At 48.2% G+C, this 19308-nt stretch overlaps 1 protein-coding gene across 2 annotated transcripts; it reads left to right on the top strand.

The window, feature by feature from the left end:
- The first annotated feature begins 7180 nt into the window (after positions 1 to 7180).
- Positions 7181 to 19303, top strand: LOC6548459 (protein gooseberry-neuro). Of its 2 annotated transcripts, XR_003407907.1 has the most exons (6): positions 7181 to 7817; positions 7992 to 8305; positions 11465 to 11576; positions 17818 to 18423; positions 18499 to 18891; positions 18970 to 19172. XR_003407907.1 is itself a non-coding variant. In XM_001976682.3 (5 exons), the coding sequence occupies exons 1-5, from the start codon at positions 7760 to 7762 to the stop codon at positions 18768 to 18770; spliced, it is 1362 nt and encodes a 453-aa protein (XP_001976718.1). In that variant the 5' UTR covers positions 7181 to 7759; the 3' UTR covers positions 18771 to 19303. The 2 variants fall into 2 exon arrangements, 1 of the variants encoding a protein (XP_001976718.1); XM_001976682.3 differs by having other exon boundaries at positions 18499 to 19303.
- The last annotated feature ends 5 nt before the right edge of the window (positions 19304 to 19308 follow it).

Consider the following 19308-nt stretch of genomic DNA (forward strand, 5'->3'; position numbering starts at 1 on the left):
TCGGTTGGCTGCACAAAGAATGCCATTGTGTGCATGATCTGTGGTTTCCCTTTCAGTCCGCGCAGCTCCGCGCAGCTCCGCTTGCGGCGCTTTGTCGGCGAAAGTGTGAACTGAATAGGGGAGTGGAATGAGCTGAGTTAGGGGAGGACACCCAGACCGCTGGCCTGGACCACCACCATCAATGTGTGAATTCTAACAGCCCGCGTCGGCGTTTCATCGTAAATAATGCGTTTGAGATTTGGTCACAGTCGCTGAAATGTACGGATTCTTTGAAACCCAAGAGCGAATGCACACTACGTCGGAAATGATGATAGAGATGAAGATTGAATCCACCTTAATTGCCACGGCCAAGCGCCTACGGTTATCGCATTCCTGTTAATTTCGGTCCGATCCTTGATTATCACTCCCTTCGTCCTCTAATAAGGATTCCTTGGCGCAACTTCCCTACGTCGATTTGATCTTGTATGGCGTTAAGCCATAAAATTCGTTTAACACCTGCACAGCCGCGAGAGGTGTGTTGTCAATGATTACACTTATAACGCGCAACTTTACTACCCCGTAAGAGGGATTCGACGATTCCGTGATACAAATAAAAATTGGTCGGAGAGGGAGGACGACTTGACCTATTAGCTTTTCGGAACAAATGCGTTTTAGATGCACTTCAATTCCATTTCCTCTCAGCCGTAGCTTCGTGTCCGCGTGGAAAATAATTCATTTTTTATCACTCCACGATTATAACTAATTCGACATTGAAATATTAGCATGCCTCTAGCCAGATACCAGCAGAAAGAAACCCCGAAGATTGTACACCAAATAATCACCAAACGCAATCAATCCTTTGACGATGACGCAGATGACGAGCTGAGCTATACTTATGAGCTGCATCCACAAAACATAAATAATCAAGAAAGGCAGGAATTTCTCTTTTCCATGCACACTGCTTTCCCGCCTTGATTTATTTACCATAGAAAATACAAATGCATTCGAAATGCATTTTAGTTATGCACTGAGCCAGCCACCAATTTTCGATTTTAACGTCTTCAGTTCTATGTGAGAATTATATATAAATAATTCTTCAGAGGTTTACAGGGCCACTGAAATCGAGGATTCGTGCTTGTTGTTCTACCTTTAATTAAAAACGCATTTCTGGATTTCGTTTGGAGTCTTCAGTTCCAGTTGCATCTCAAAATCGGTTTGATACAATTTCAATTTTTGTTGATTTTCCCCAAAGTGACAATTGGCCTGCGTGATTTTCAATTATTTGCAGCTGAATCGATTCGACAGTCGGCACATGTCAAAGGGGAATGTTGCTACCAAATCTACGCGACCATAATTGTGGCATCAAGTTCAGTTCCCGTTAAGACGAGTGTAATGCCCCGTGCCGAGCTTTCCAGCTCCAATTGCAGCGGCTTTGTGCGGAAGTTTTCTTTTCGGCGAGTGTGGAGAATTGAGCTGCATGTTATCTTCCGTTGATTTAATTAGATTTCGATTTGTTGCGCCATTTTCGCATTTAATTGGTGTTAGGTTCCTGGAATCCAAGGTTTTATTGGACAGGTTTTGAAGATGCCGCCGATCAGATAAGCCAACGGCTATTTTGTTCGGAATAACTTTTTAAATCGTGATAACTGTTCTATTTTTTATCTTGGAAAAGCATTTCTGAGAGAGCCCCTTTTCTTTCAAGGCGAATTCGGCATAAGACAAATGTATTTATTTTTAAAATCTGGAAATAATTTACTGCCTTTAGTGGGCGCCCAAATCAATTTGCAATAAGCGTCATTAGGTCGATTAACACATTGGGTATCTACATCTTCATTATCATTATCATCGCTTTATGGTAATTTTCTTGCTGATATAAAACCCACAAAATCGTCGTGCCTCAACGTAACATTTAAAAACTAATTTTATTAGCATAATTTGGCAACACCTTTTCTGGCTGTTACGGCGACGCCTAAGCACCTATGGACAGATGCGTATCTTCCGGATTGCCGGTAGACACTCGCATCGCTGTTTGTGCGTTTAGGCCAGAAAGCGCTGCTAAAGCGATTGGCGACGCCAGGGCAGGATATAGACAGCCAGAAGTCGACTAAGTTGGCGTGTCAAATCGATCATCGGCACAGTTTGACAAGTCCATTTGGCTGGACAAGTCCGTGAGCCAGGAAGCAAAACTAGGTCCGGACAAAGCCGAGTCGCAGCGACCACCGGCAGTTTCGGTGTTTCGGTCTGGCCAAGTCCAGACGCAGAGTCGCCCGGTGGACAGGGACGGAGCGTAACACTTACGATTTGTAATGGCCCCTAATCATGCGACAAAAAGTGAAAGATCGCCGAGTACGGCAGGACCTACCGCCGTTAACAGGTAGTCGCGTTAGCTGGTGCAGCATAACCGGTGGACATGCCAGTGGACAGTTGGCAGTTGGCAGTTGGCAGTTTGCGGTTCGGGTGTTAATGGTTTGTTAGTAGGCACAGGTGTCCTTGCCCGCTCTCGTCCTTGAGTGTCGTAGTCACAGGCTCGCCCACGCAGCTCCCCGCCAGACACACCGCAATTATAACGCCTGTGGTCGTTGGGTTTGTGGTAATTTAGTTATCTTCCAGGACTTCATGCGATTTTCGCCGGAAATTGACAGTCGGCGGTCGAAGCCACAGATCTTTGATTTAGCATGCACTGTTTAAAAACACATTCGGCAGCCTATAAGTCAGCTTTAGTGCCAATGCCAAGCGATAAACACCCAGACAATACTATACTCTCGGCCCATAAATTTTCCAAAACCTGCCCAGTCCTGCTCCATCGATTGGCAGTTGCATGTTTAGCAAATTACTCAACAGCTGGTGCGGGGACTCCGTCGGGGTCAGCGAGCCATTAAATAAATTATAGCGAACTGCTCGCGGAAGAACGCCCTCTGCCTTTGGACGCTAAGCGGAATGGACATTGCCGCAAACAAATTGCTCCCTGCCAAGAGCTCGCCCGCCATGTGCATGTGGGAGACGACACGCAGTCTGCAGTTTCCGCGACGCGGTGGGACTGGGATTGGGATTGGGATTGGGATTGGGATTGGGGCAGTGCCAGAAGGTGCCAGTCGTGGAGGATTGTGGAGAGGAGGATTCATGTGTCAGCAGTTTGCTCAAAGCGAATGCCGCTGGTGGTTTTCTTCTGGGGCGAGATTTTAATTTATGTATTTGATGCAAAAAAGGGGCAGAAATGCAGAATGCACCGCAAGAAATTAGGGCAGGGGCAATCGAAAGTACATTACCAATAGATTGGGTATTCTAGCTGTAGTGTGGGAAAATGCTTGCATATGCAAATGCTGAATTGGCGAGGGCTGCACTTTGAATTTTGCGTGAGCAGTTAACGAACATGCACAAAGAGGCGAAATAAGTTACGGATTTGCAATCGCTTAAGTTGAGTGCCAATCTGAGCCGGCCCCAAAGCTCAGTCATATAAACAAATGAACATATGTAAAATCCATGCTCGACGGCGACCACGACAACTTGGGCTGACGCTGACGCTGATGCTGATGTTTTTTACGACTTGACACAGAGTTTCCGAGGACAGACGAGGATGGGTTTGCCAAGTCAGTCAAGTCCCCGGTGACTGGACAAAGTGGCCGACAAAAGTCGGTCTGTGGCCCGAGATCCGTGCGCTTCAAGCTTCGAGTTCGGCGGGCTGCTGACTAAAATGGCTTTGAAGCGCACATTTGCCAAAGTGATCGTAAAAATGCCAGGCCAAATACCTTGAGCACGTCAAGCGCGGCAATTAAAATTGAACTTTTATGTTACAATGACATATAGCCCAGTCGCAGTCCCGAGTTGGCCCACGTCGGAGCGCCCTAGCGCTCAATGTGATGCTGATGGGCGGCGGCGAGGAGTGGGCGCGGCATGGGGAGTGGAAAGAGTGGAAAGAGTGGAAAGAGTGGAAAGGCCATGCGTGTGAACGGGGCAAGATCAAAGCTCGTGCCGCTGCCACGCACTTGCAACTGGGAAAAGGACGCAGCTAGAGTGCGAGCGAGTGGAATATCTTTTTGGCTTTCAGCTTTCAGCTGTTGCTGGACAATGCAAATGCCAAGGCTGGGTCCATTGGGTCCATTGGGTCCATTGGGTCCATGCAGTTTGGTTTCACAATTTAATTGCAAATAAATTGAGTTTTTGGTACTTCATTTAAGCGAAACACGCTAAACCTTCCTTGACCGTCGGATCCATCAAAGTCGGCTGGGGATGTCTTTCTTGCACTGCTTAAAGTTGGCTTTACGAGGCTTCCTGCGACCACAAGGCTTTTGAAACGAATTGTTTGCATGAAATTAAAATGGTTTCCTATCCAACTCGACGAAAGTGTGTTTTCGGCACTCCTCGCAATCTTTACCCATCGTTCCTGGAACTTTAGTGCTCAAACTCGCCCACAATGAGGTTCCGCTAACTGATCCATCAAAACTCCGTTAGAAAACTGTCAACAGATGCACAGGAACTCTGAAATCAGGCACACAGTTAAAAAACATCAGTAGCCGGTGGCCAAACGGAAGGCACAACAAACAGACTGACGGTCCCACAAATATTGAACAATCGCATATGACCGACCGATCGCTCATCCATCTGGACCAGGTCAGGAGGAGGACAAGTGAAAATTAGGCACAAGCACGCATGCACAAACAAATTTAACTCCTGCATGCCAAATTTGCAAGCAAACAAACCTCGTCCTGGGTCCCGCCGGACTCCGCCTAGGACTCGGCAGACGCAGCGGCAGTTCAAGGACGACGAAGGTGTCACAACAACGGGGTGCCGCAGCGGACGGTAGCACAGCAAGTGGCGAGCAGTGGGCTGGGACACTTAGTGTCCCGATTGGGACTTGGTAGTCCTTGGCCCCAGCCATCGCCAGATGCTACTGGACCGTTCTGGGAAGTCGCCACCTATTCTGACGAGAGCATACTGATTTGAAGAACTCAAGAACTCGTAAGCGTCCCCTGTTTTCTTACGAGATTCGAAAGAGGTTTACAATCTCGTGATCTCGTGATCTCGTGAGTTTGAATGAATTTGACTGTACTCACACCAGCCTTTACAGCCTCCTATAATAGATCTGTAGGACAAGTTTTATGCGTGCTCTGCTGGCGACAAAATTTACAGCCTTCAGTAAATCACGGTTGTGAAGTGTGGCCAACATGTGCTCTGATTCAGGGAAACGAACCTTAGAATTTGGCTCTCGGTTTACGGCATTCATAAAAGCCCGTCAATAGTGTGGCTGGGAGGGGTCGTTTTCGGGGATGTGATACATTTTACGGCTATGGTCATTTTTGTAAAACTATAACGTTTATGGAGCGTTAATTGAAGGCTTTGTTGACGAAATATTAACTTGAAAGTGTCCCAAAAAGTGCGAAATGTAGTCATCCTTCAGCACTTGTATTCAGTCCCAAAAAGTCCCTTTATGAGCACATTCTTTGGAAACTGGTGCACATATTATTCCCGCAGCATTTTAATTGTGGATTCGATTCAGCACTTTTCAGTTCCTGAATTGGAATATAGTATAAAACTCAAGCTGTAAATTAGAAAAACCCATGGCAGGATCACATTTATCGGCAGAACCACATGTCTAGCGCTTGCCTCGTACGAGTATCAAAAGTTTTAATGCCGTTGCCACGCCTGAGGAACTCCGATAATTAAAAACTGTCAATACGGATATTAGGTAATTTGTTATGTTCATCATGGCCAAGTACTTGTGGTTTCGCTCTGAGCACGGAAACGGGCGGAGACGCAATCAAATTATGTCCTGGCCGAGGACGTCCTGTTTGGCTCATTTGCATTGCCAGTTCTATTGCCGATGCTGATGAGGCATACCAGTGCACTCAAGTGGATGGCAGTACGGGCTCCTGGCACAACGCTTCATTAGCATCGATTTTTATGCTCATTATGGCAGGGACTGCAGGTCGGCTTAGCAGAGTGATCCTGCTTTGGAGAGCCCTTGCATATTTCTTCAGCCTGCCAGCTCATTCTGCTCAATTCGGCTTTGAGCCGCAGCATCTTGTAATATTTTTGTAGATCAGAAATTTGCATGCCGCCTGGCACAATTGTACTCCAATTCGAACACAACCGAACACAGGACGAGGAGCGGCCATTTTAAGGCTGGGTCCCTGCCCTGTCCCTCCCCTGTCCCTTTTGCGCCCCGAAGCCAGATGCAGGCGGCATGTGCGTATCCTTAATATGCGTAAACTTCACGCTTAATTCTTTATATTATGATGATGTCCTTTCGCTGTTTTCGCTTTTGTTCGTTGGTTTTTCAATTTTTCAAAACTGCAGACCGTCCAGACTGTACCAGGTGTGAATTTCTCTGCTGTTAATGGCTGTTGATTGATTTTTGTGTTTGTATATTGGTAATTGACTTTTGTGATTCGGGGTGGAACAATCGGGATGTTAGCGCTTCCTTCTATCCTTCTAGGCTGTCGCTCGTGCACCGTATCTAAGCTTTGTTATCCTTTTTCATGAATGCATCATAGCCAGTAATAACCTTAAAGCTAATCCGCAAGGGGTCATAATTGCATTACATTCCATTCCATTAATCAAATGCAGAATCCTATGCAGCCCTGGAGAAATAAGCCAAACCCCTCAAGCCTCGGCTCGATTCCTCGTGAATGTCACCAGGAGAGGATAAGCCAGGGAGCTAGAGGAAACATGGCCCGGACCCATAAACATGGCTGTCAGAAAACTAGCCTAACTAGACAGAAGCTGAAGGAGGGCAGGCTGCAAAATGGGATAAACATATATTGGAAGCACACGACATGCCACTGTGGGTGCTGGAAGTGACAAAACCGGAACAATTGATGCTGGGATGTGGTGCTGGACTTGAGTTAGCGCTTGGGCTTGGTCGGCATGTGTCCTGTGCTGCCTGCAGCCTTCACGGTTTAATTGGCTGCCAGCGATGAAATAAAAGTCACACAATTCCCACAAATGCCCGGGGACAGCTGCACTCGCATTCACACAGTGATCAGGCGAGGGTCGTCAGGGGGGTTGATGTGCGGACGGATTATGGATGCGTTGCGATATCAAACGTCGGCCGAGCTGAGCCAGATCCGCCCTGAACCAGCTCAGCCAATCACGGGCTCCGAGGCGTGGCATTGCTCGATTAAAGCGCGGTCCGCTCACTGCCTCTCACTGCTCTCTCTCGCTCTCCGTCCGGCTGCGGGCTTTGATCGGTGCCATATTGTGCCTGGTGGCTGGTGGCTGGTGGCCTGGTGCCTGGTCGTGGCGCTCGGACGGGCATCAACCACCGAAAGGGCGGGCGCGAAAGCTGCTCTCGCTCTCCCTCCTGCCAGCATCTCCATCCGCGTCTCCAGCGGGCGGGCGGTGGTTGCTCGCCGCGAAACCCGTTTGTGGAGCGATCTCATTGTGCGCCCGTCTGCGGAGTAGTCGTCGTCATAGCCCGGACCGGCCGGCCCTCGGTAATTTATGCTCGCGCTTCTCTTTAGTCGCTTTGCAAGTCTCGTGCCGTTTGATCGCCGAGGCGCGCGTAGTTCCAAGAAAAATCCCGCTTCTCCCACCGGGCTGAGAGTTGCAAAGTACCGTCGGAATCGGGAGTCGCCCGGCGTAGTGATGAAGTGGATCCTCTGGGCCACCTTTCAAGTGATTTCCCGCAAGGAACGACAGCCACTGATTCCAGCCCATTTCAATTATAGCTGTGCAATGGTATCGCCGCTGGTGCACTAACCTACCGAAAATTTAAAGCCAGTTTTCTGCGGTGCAGCGCCGTGTAGATTCTAAGTTACCAAAAGCTCTGTGCATTCGGACCATGGATATGTCCAGCGCCAACTCGTTGCGGCCCCTTTTCGCGGGGTATCCCTTCCAAGGTAAGTAAATTGAACAATATTGCTATCGCACACTTGTGTACTGTGTATTTCGACGAATTACCCTTGGAATCACGCAAGACCTAGAACTATTTACCTTTGAAGGGCTATAATTGAGCTCTGCATACCAAGATCGTTTCACCATTGCTCATGCCAATTGCTCTAACTTGTCCACAGGACAGGGCCGGGTAAATCAGCTTGGGGGCGTCTTCATCAATGGACGTCCGCTGCCCAATCACATTCGACTGAAGATCGTGGAAATGGCGGCCAGTGGAGTGCGGCCCTGTGTCATATCGCGCCAGCTCCGCGTCTCCCACGGCTGCGTATCGAAGATCCTGAACCGATACCAGGAGACGGGCTCCATTAGGCCCGGAGTGATAGGCGGATCTAAGCCCAAGGTGACCTCGCCCGAGATCGAAACGCGGATCGACGAGCTGCGAAAGGAAAACCCCAGCATTTTCAGCTGGGAAATACGCGAGAAGCTGATAAAGGTGAGTACCGAGCTGCACCTGCAAGGCTGCAGGAAGCAATAAAATGTGCAAAACAAAGGATGCGAGGATTTGCTGGACCTACCGGTAGTCCTAACCGCATGCCATTATGTGCAGACAGAAGAGGGCCCAAATACGCACCGAATGCGAATCAGTTTACTTCCGTTTTCCGAAAAGTCACGTGGCAGATTCGTACCGCCCGCTGGCTTTGTTATGGCACGTTGCCTATGACACCTACTGGCCTTTTGCATATGCCGGCTGGCTAGCTGCACAGATGGCCCGAACTGCCCAAGGACCCAGTTTGAACTTGGCCGCTCATTGACAATTTTGTTGTACAACGGCGACGACAAATCTTCCATTTTTCGCTTGCCACCCAAACCGTTAAGAAATCAATTAAACCATACAGACACGGCTGCTGTCGTTCTCCTGGTCGGCATCCTTTGTGTTCTATCCTTGAGGCGGCTAGGTGCTGTAGGAGGACATACATATTTATATGTTTTCGCCGTCGGGACTGCGCATCGAACTTCCTGTTTTGAGGCGTGGCTGAATCGGTCCTACCCCACAACAATGAAATGGCTCTCGTATAAGTTTGTGCGCTGCACTAACTAACACGTTTTAAGCTAACGACATCTTGCCGCCATCTGTCCTCTGTTTTTATATGCCGCCTCACAAACCTTGTCACCTTTGCCAAAACGCGATATTATTTAGCCCCAGATTTGCGTTAAGCCTAAAAGATGAGCACACATCTCCACACCTTTTGCATCGGAGGCAAAAGCGAAGTCCAAAGGGGAAATTGTGTTTCAGCCTATTACCGAACCTACGCCAATATGGCTCATTCACCGCGACCAACAGTCTGGCCAAGGCTTTCGGCACACTGCCTACTAGCCGGACCAGCTCCTCCGATTCACGCCTGCATGGATGGATCTGACGGATGGATGGTCCTCTGACGGCTGTCTTGAAGTCGATTTTCCCTTTCGGCAAAACTTCTCAGCGGTGGAGGGCGTGCGGGGGCCTTGGATTAATACAAGCACCAAGCACTAGTGTATTCATGCGCCAGCCTCTTTTGGCGGCATCGTCCCGCTCTTTATTTGAAACCGCAATTAGCCACACTTTTGTGGCGATAGGACTCGGGCGAGTATCGATACGATCGGACTGTGGATCAGAGTCGGCATCACTTCATGCCCAATCCAGGAGATGCACAGGAAAAAATGTAGACTTCGATTCGTCAAAATAGATTGAATTACAAAGACTTTTAGGCTTTGGATAGGAAGAGGTTGCACTAAACCCTATTTAACAAAAAGAACTGCATTCAGCATTTTACTAACGACATATGCCATCTCATTGCTGCTTTTGTAAGATCCCAAGATAATAACATCCGCTAGATCGCAAGTCTGATGCCCTGTGTTCTGCGCTCGCTTTGCGGGGCAGTAGGCGTAAAACTGCCTCCAGGTGAGCTTCACGCTTAATTAGAATACGCTTGAGGCATCTCTTGTGCGTGCCTCGATTTCATACCTGACCGCGATTGCCCCTCCCAAACGACTCGCTTAGCGGCGACTTATCCATCGACATATTGCACTTAGCCCTGTTGCCCAAGGCGCTCTGGGCTTCAACTTCGTGCCCTGTTTTTATTGCTAGGGTTTCGTTCGTCGATGAAAAGTTCAGTCACCAAATATATTTAAATGTCCCGCTGACAAAGTGCCTGGTTCCAGGAATTTTAATTATTTAAAAAACAGCGCGCACCAGTCGCTCAAACTAAAAATCTAGAAGGAACCCAAACAAAATTTAGGCAAAGAGCGCAACACGGATCGGTCAAGTATAAAGCGCAGTCAAGTGTCAATCCAACTGTCATCTAATTAATTAAATTTCAATTGAAATTGTAAGCCACAACCCGGGCGGATGCAAAAAATGTGTCTCACAGTCGGGGGCTCGACCGAGATCGAGATCGAGATCGAGATCGGGGTTGGGATCGGGATTGGGATTGGGATCCAGTTGTCAGTTGCGTCGAGATAAGCCGTCACACATTCCAGCCGAACAACCGAACAACCGAACGAGTTTAAGACCCAACGCGAGTAACGCAACAAAGTCCAGTTGAAAATCAAAACACATTTCTCTTGTTGTTTTCATGACACATTCAATAGAAATAGGAGCCAGTAGCCAGAAGACCAAAGACCAAGACCAGTTAGCCAGTAGCCAGACGGACGGCGGCAGCACTCCCAGCATACACTCCAGACTGGACAAAATGTCAGTTTCGGTTTCCGAGCCCGGCGTCATATCTTGTCTGGTCTTGTCTATGAGGTGCCAGTTGTGCCACCTTTGTTAGCCTGAGAATTAACCGCAGCTTAGAGCGACGGACATAGGTCTGCGCTCCGCGATAATTTCGTTACTGGAAAAATAATATTATTAATCATGAAAATGTTTGCGGCACATGCCACTCCACTTGAGCCATGGCTGACACTTGGGCACCAGACGGACGAGCTCGAGTCCTCCGCCGCTGGGTCACTGAACGTGCACCTATAGCTGCGTCTGCATCTGCATCATGGCAGCGAACCTAGGTTAATGTTAAAGCAACATATCGCTTTTAATGAAAACTGACAGTTTTGGGTTCATTACTATGGGCATCAACTGGTTTTTGGACTTGAATGTCTGCTTTCCTTAAAAATAGTTGCTACGATGTACCCGAATTTTAAGGCTTTATATTGCTTAGACTAGATTAACGCTTCGCCTCGCAAATATCTCGCCAGTCTCGATTCTTTATAATCCCTGCACTTGTCTCGCCTCCCAAGAAAGCACGCGACGCAACAGTAAGGCGAGCACACAGTCAAAGGTCAATTCTTATGCATGGCCCAACTCCCGGCTTGACATTCCCTAATTGGATTACCATCCAAACATCGTGGAGAAGGAGTGACAGCTACATGAAAATGGTCTAAACACAGGGCAGCCCGTCGTCAGAGCTTTGAAGTGTCTGGTCCCCAAATGGATCGAACATGGGAGGTGGAAATTCTTTAGGTGGCCAACAGTAGCGCGCCCAGCTTTTTTGATCAGTCCTTATCCTAATTGGAATTGGATAATTTATATTGCCGAATCCGTTGTCCAATGGGCATTAGACCTAACACAAGGAACATCCAAATAATCAAATAATTTTCTATTTTTTCGATAATGCAGGAGGGCTTTGCGGATCCACCATCAACATCGTCGATCAGTCGCTTATTACGGGGAAACGATCGCGGCAGCGAAGATGGTCGGAAGGACTACACTATTAATGGAATTCTTGGAGGTAAGGAAAGCCAGATTAGTACGATAGATGATTAAGGCGATAGACAATGCGATGGACTACGAATTTGGGAACGGGGACAGGCATCTTGCTGTGAAAATCACCGATCATTTATTTGATAATTTCGGAAAATCATCATCAAATCATTTGTAGCTCAAATCAAGAAACTGGTGTCGGCACTTCGGCTTTGATCGTCTTAGAACTAGCGACTTAAACTTAAATAAAAGCCGCTCGGAGTGGGAAAGAAAAGACTACAATGGATCTGGCTGGCCATACGATAACGATCTCGATCACTTTTTGGCCATCCACAACAGAAATAGGTGTAGATGATGACACCTTAGAATCAGAAGTACACAAGTTCCAAGATTCGATCGCCGCAACCCGGTCCCAGCTAATAACCCTGGTTTTCACTGCCCTGAGAGAGATCTCGCAGTTCCCCTTGCCTCTGTCCCGCGATCGGAGCTAATAATCGGGCTATAAGTGCATAGTCATTCGATAAACGACCGGCCCGGTCAAAGAGGTGGTCGCTCAGCCAGGGAGCTTGGTAGCCGAATTGCTGATGCGGTGGGGAAATTGGGCAAAACACTGTTGATGCCTCGTGGAATCATTTGATGCACTCAGCGCCGGAATTCCCATTTTAAGTACTCCCCATTTCTCATTTGTTGATCCTAGTTCTTACCTCGTACTGCCACAATAGCCTAGAGGGGAACCTAGTACCTCGTCCTTCTGAATGGCTGCAAGTTGACAATGACTCTGCTTTGCATTCCATCAAAAAATATTGCAGAGGTGTTTAGGTAAAGTGGCCTTGAAAAAAGGTCGTGTTTGTTTTCTATTTGCGGGAGAGTTTGTGAACATGACCCACAGGAGAAATGTCAAAGAGAAAAAATGAAAGAGAAAATGAATACCGAATATGATAAATGCTAAATTGTGCCCCCAATTTAATGGTAACGGAGAAGCACCTGTGTGCCAGTGCTATTTAAATGTGGCCGGAATCATCCAACATAGGAAATTACTAAGCATAATCTACACAACCCTGCCACAAGGGTTATCATTATATTGTCGAAGCGTATAATAAGCACACGCCCTCCCATCATCATTGATTCCTCGACCCCATCCGATCCCCGGCCCCAAGTCCATCTCCGTCACAGTGCGGCGGACCTTTATTAACGGCGGGCAGGGGGAAGAGCCTGCTCACAATCACATCCCCAATCGAAAGGACTGGGCAAAGACACATCCAAAGTGCAACTGGCCAGATCTTTGGGATCTGGGATCTGGGTTCTGGGACCTGGGACCTGGGATAACGAAGTCGGTGCCGTTGCCTGTAATCAACGCCTTCTTCGCCGGCGACTGAATGTTTCCTGGCCCTCACCTGCAGACTCAAAAATAAAATTATGCATTATTAAATATGTTTCTTCGTCTTTTGTTTCGCGTATAATTTCCTTTGATTTGGTTTTTGAACAATTTACACAAGTGACTCCGGCCCACGTCCGCGTCACCCTTTCCCTAGTCGCAGTCTCGTTCCCAGACCCATCCGGAGTCTCGAGCTGTGAGTCTCCCGGCCACAAAGCCGTAGTGTCGCTGACAGTGTTCGCCGGCGGCCGCTTTGATCTCGCAAATACCGAAAAATCGATGGAAATATATAAAATACCCAATAATAGCTGAATTAAGCAAAAAAAGAGAAATTGTGTAGGGCTGCTGAAATAAGTTGGGTGACAATGTGCTGCTTTAATTTTTAATGAAATACGAGTATGTGTGTACATATGCGCGCAAAGTAATGAGTCGACTACCATCGTTATTAAGGCCATTGATAGTAGTCGAGAGATGTCGAGGGAATTCTCAGCCAAAAACCAATTTTAATCGCATTATTTCGAAAGAAAAAGTGATGAGACGGGGCACTCCACCCAGTTGAAGTAATTTAAATGCGCTTTCCTAAGCAAAATCAGAAGCGGCCAATGGCGATTACTTGGAATCCGTTCCTCTGCCGCTCGATAAACACACTTCTCCACGCCCCCCTGAAAACACAACAAACACGCCGCCAAACGCTCGAAACGCCTCCGCTTATCAGCGTGACAATAGCCAGGCTGATTCGGAGCCCAAACCCTGACTGATAAATACGCGTGCGATTTGTTTTATTTAGTGCGATCAGAGGGCGACCGGCCCACTCAAGGAAAGAAAGTGAGGCAAAACAATGAGCCCGAATGGCAAAACACCGACGAGGAGTCAACGGCGAAAGAAGAAAAGCCGGCAGAACACTTGTGGCAATTAGTGGCCAGACAATAGCATCAAGAGACACCGTCGTGGGAATGAACAGCGATATTTACCAAATATTCCCCCAGCCCAAGGATCCGGGCCAGACAATGAGGCTACCACGCAAGGGCTGATCCTGGACGAGTCCAAACACAAACAGGTTCAGTTATTTGCAAAAAACAAAACTAACACAAAATGGCAACGGCCTAAGGACGAAGGATCCTGTGATGGGAGTTCACACCTCCTCTAATGATTCGCAACGGGATGTCAGTGGGAGCAGGCACAGAGGAGGAGCATCCTGCAGTGTCACATGACAAATGACCGCTCGGCGAGGGAGGCGAGGGAGGCGACTCCGCTCAGCAACCCGGCCGTGATTGCGCAAAAATGCCCTATCCTTGCATGTGCATGTGCGGTCCCTAACCCGCAGCACCGACGTCGTGCTCGGAGCTGACCCTATCTCACACATATGGCCCGAAGATGCAGTGGTTGGCTCATTTGTTCAACTCGAAAACCCATTAAAATCGTTCATGCCCGAAAAAAGTGTCAACGTAACAAAAGCATCGCTTTGACTTCAAATGCACCGACCTCGAGCGGCTTCTTTAATGCCCACCAGGGTGTCCTGGAGCGTTCTGTTTGATCTCATTGTGGCCCGGATCCTCCCGGTCCGACTCCGGCTCCGATGCACTGTTGCGCCCCCGAGCCCGTCGATCGTGTTGATGAGTTACAAAATATTTTATTAACGTATTATCACACTTTAGCCGCCTTCTCTGTCCCGCTCCCTGCTTCCTTCGCTCCCTCTCTTTCGCTCTGCCCAGTGGGATCTTGTTTTGATCAACTGTTTGTATGCATTGTTATTTAAATTAGCTTCGTTTAATTCTGGTCCGATGTTGAACTTCTTCGATTTCCACGATTTCGTTTCCCCTGCCATCGGATTATGCTTATAACGAAGTTTGGGATAAGTCCCATGTGGCAGCCCCCGACTTTGTAAATTAGTTTAAATGGACCTCGGTGGGTAGTCATTTGAATTCAAACATAGTATTTAATAGATTGTAAGGCGATCGCTCGGTTGGCTGTGGGGGCGCTACTTGAATACATTTCTTTTTCGGCTAAAAGAAGTATTTAGCAGCGCTGCCAGTGAAACGAGTGTAATATGGAAATATGTCGTTCACCATTTTAATCCAGTTATCACTGCATCGGCTAGTACGATACATTTCGGTAAATGTGTTCTTTTGAACTCTTTAGATCCATTTGCTTAGTTCTCAAAAACAATTTGCTCTCAACACCTTTATAACTATAAAAGACATCGTACGTGTGAATTTGCTTAACACATTTTGAGTTAATAACTTGAAAAGAAACGTTATAAAATAAAAAAATATTTCTTGGGAAAACACAACATAATAAACACATAATAACAACATAATAAACACAAATTACGAAATATGTTATTTGCATCTTCTGGCATTTAAGCCAGTTTCGAGTCATAGACGTTTGGACTGCCTTCCTATTTTTATTTTAAATGAGTTATTGTACTTTAATCTATGTACATATATATTTTCAATAAAGTGTTGCGCCACATTCCATCCTTTGTGCGCGACTCAGCGCCTGTTAAACTCAGCACACATAAGCCTCCTTGCGTTTAAAGCTCCTGTAATCCTTTTGCTGACATGAATCTTAAGACACAAATCTTGGGACTTAAGAAATAACATTCGCCGGAATCGGGCCCAGCAGAAATGAGCTGAGCTGAGCCGGGTGGGTTACCCCTTCGGCCGAGGCCAAGTCAATGTCGCGTGGTCCGAGGCCTTTAAGCCAAGATTCCGTGGCTCGGCGACAGAGAACGCTCGTCTGACTCCAGCTGACATCTGACAGCCGGCGTGGGGCACCGGGGAGGAGGGCACCTCTCCCACCGGGCTTTTCAATTGCAGGTCGGTCATACAAACAACATAACGCTTTGCCATGCATTAGATGCACCAATTTAAGTCAGGGGTCAGTGTCAGGCTGCTTGATTGATGACGGTGCAGGGGTTTCACTCTCCTCCGCATATCTATCCAGAAAGAGAAAGAACTGATTGAAAGAGCAGATTGATCTGTGCCTAGCTGCTAACTGCGATAAAGGCTGGCAGCAGTTCCTCATGAAAGGTGAGGTGAGGTGATTGGGCTCCAAAAACAAGTAAGCACGGAAAAGAGCAGGGAAAATGACCGCTAGCCATTTGAACTATTCCACAGAAGGCCTGGTTCCTGCAGTGCGTGTACTACCTGCTGTTTGAAAACCTAACGTCCAACCTAACGTCGTCAAAAATGATGGAATACCTGCTCGGCTTACGAAACCACAGCAATTTATCAAAGCCCAACGGTTTTCCGCGGCGACCAGTCACCGAAAAGAAAGCCCAAGAGTCAAAGAGCTCCAGCTCCACAGTAGCCAAGTGGTGTCCAGCCTTTGTCGGTGTTGGTGCCAAAAAAAGGCTTTGTCTTCAACGGTGCTGGATTGTTTTCCCCGGATCTTTTGCATACGGGCGCTTTTGATGGGCAAGTAGCAACAAATTAATAAAATGTTTAACATTTAAAAACTAATTGATTTTTCTGCCTTCCACCTTTCTCGGTGTTCTTTCCCTCAGCCCTCAGCCGCTTTGCTTTGTCTTCTTGCCCTGGTGTCCATAAACGGCTTCTGCTCTCCAGAAGCCCGACCCCTTATTTCGTATAATTAAGTTTTATTGTTTCGTGTGTTGAAAGATTAATAGTCCGACTTCTGTATTTTATCATTCATATCCATTCGTTTAAATTTAATACGCATGTGAACTTTTCGATTTCTTTATTGGACCTCGGGCCGAACTAAACAGTGGGCGTTCCGCGCGCCAACACTTTTCGGAGGCTGTGTCCAAGAGGATTTTGGGTGTGGCCAGTTCGTCGGCAAAGCTTGAGAGCGTGCCGAAAGATTGTTTCACAGCATGGGCTTCGCCCGTAAGATCTTGACTACTGGCATATAAGACTCGGACAGCTAAGAAATAGCCGATCTATTTAACCGACATAACTCTGGAAACTAAAGAGAGAATATGTACAGAACAGGTGAATAGAACAGGAAGCCGTTTAATTGGCGGATAATTTTATAATTTCACTTGGCAGACCGGAAGGATTAGCGTTCCAGCCCTGAACGCATCAACCAAATAGCGTCCACAAGGAACTGTTGAATGCATTCAGGACAATGAGCGCTTCCGCTTTCCCGCCGGGAAACAAACAGAATAGAAGTCACGGCGAAGTCGGTTTTGTGGTTCCCTTTTTTGAAAAACGAGCTTGTGATCTTGTTGAATAATTCCAGCAAAGGAGGCCTCCTTTCCGCTTTGATCCTAGGCCGGCAGGGCTGCGACTGAGCCCCGCCCCGAAAACGCAGTTTATTGTGTAATGAGCTCTCAAAATAGTTTGGCACGGCCGTGAGACCGCTCTGCCACACGCCGCGCTTCAAGCCCGATTGCCGATGACGGCGGCTTTCCCCATTTCCCTTTCGTAAACAGATGCCGAACTTAATTGGCGCACTCCCCATGGCCGCTGATAACTGCCGATCATCTTCTTGTGTAATGTGATATATTGTGTCACTTGTCAGTGCTGTGACTTTTACGAGCTGCTTGCGGCAACGCCCCACCCTGCGATCCCAGCCCGTGGATCCAAAGAGCCCGCCTTGCCGCACTGCTGCCTTCTGTGGGATCGTCGGTGGCTTTGACAGATTTGTTGCGCTCCCTGACGTCTCAATTAATATGCAATGGCGCGCAGTGAGCGTCGACTCCCAGGCACATGGGGATGGACCACGGGTCGACTGGGGGTTACACGATCGCCAGCGATCCACGATCCACGTCGGTGGCCCTATTCATTGAATCCGGAGATCAAACCGCCGAATTTGATTTAGTTTCGAGGGAACCAATGCGCGTGGAGAATTGAATGGCTTCCTACGAGGCGTTAATAATTTTAGCTGCCTTCTTGTAAATACCCAAATCCCTTTCCCACCGTTTCAGGCCGCGACTCAGACATAAGTGACACGGAATCGGAGCCTGGGATTCCGCTGAAGCGCAAGCAGCGACGCTCCCGCACCACCTTCACCGCCGAGCAACTAGAGGCCCTTGAGCGCGCCTTCTCCCGCACCCAATACCCGGACGTCTACACCCGGGAGGAGCTGGCCCAGACCACTGCCCTCACCGAGGCCCGCATCCAAGTGTGGTTCTCCAACCGCAGGGCACGCCTGCGCAAGCACTCTGGCGGCTCGAGCTCCGGGCTTTCGCCCATGAACAGTGGGAGCTCCAATGTGGGCGTGGGCGTGGGCGTGGGCGTCGGGCTCAGTGGTGCGACGGCGCCGCTTGGCTACGGCCCACTGGGAGTAGGCTCGATGGCGGGCTACAGCCCTGCGCCAGGAACCACGGCCACTGGAGCCGGGATGAACGACGGAGTCCACCACGCCGCACACGCACCAAGCTCCCACCACAGCGCAGCAACGGCTGCTGCAGCGGCGCACCATCACACGCAGATGGGTGGCTACGAATTGGTGCAAAGTGCGGCCCAGCACGGATTTCCCGGCGGCTTTGCTCAGCCGGGACACTTTGGCAGCCAGAACTATTACCATCAAGGTAAGTTGACTTGAGAACATCTACCACATTTCACATTTCAACCTTTGAACCCCTACTTCCTGTCTCTCCTTGCAGACTACTCCAAGCTGACCATCGACGACTTCTCCAAGCTCACCGCCGACAGCGTCTCAAAGATCTCGCCCTCACTGCACCTCAGCGACAACTACTCGAAGCTGGAGGCGCCCTCAAACTGGTCCCAGGCCGCCTACCACGCCGCCGCCAACTACAATGCCCACGTAGCCCAGCACCAGCTCAATGACTATGCCGCTGCAGCGGCTCACGGGAACCCGGGCTCTGCCTACAGCCACCCATTGCCGGCGCAGGGTCAGGCCAAGTACTGGTCATGATCCAATGAATCGGCGACGTCGCTGTACGGACGAGAACCAATCGATTTCGCGTTAGTTTTATGCATTTCAATTATCAGCAGAGGCACATGTAGATGTTAGGCAACTATTTATACCCCCAAACGTGAGTATGGGAAACATCGGCTTGGCTATAATCTAGGATTACTTCGCTTACTGCATGTGCATTACATGGCTTTTACAGGCGCATTAAGGCTGGCAACGTTTCCATACAAGCATCATGAACATGTAACGAAACTAACCATGTACATTTATTTATTTAAGTATTGAGATATTGTTAAATCTAGTACTGCGGTGCATCCGTAATTTTGACCAAGAAAGCGGTACTTTTAGGCGTTGTAAAGGCGTTGTAAATTTTAGTAACTAGTAAAATAAAAATATATGACTTCAATTCCCAAAATATACTCAAAGTTCCACATTACTAAACTTTGGATCAAGACATGCTTATGTACGAGTATGTATCTTGTTTTAGAAAACGCTTGGAAGGATCCTGAAAACAGATAAAGGTATTAAAACACAGGTA

The sequence above is a fragment of the Drosophila erecta genome, unplaced genomic scaffold (assembly GCF_003286155.1).
Source record: "Drosophila erecta strain 14021-0224.00,06,07 unplaced genomic scaffold, DereRS2 tig00000092-arrow-pilon, whole genome shotgun sequence".
Classification (NCBI taxonomy): domain Eukaryota; kingdom Metazoa; phylum Arthropoda; class Insecta; order Diptera; family Drosophilidae; genus Drosophila; species Drosophila erecta.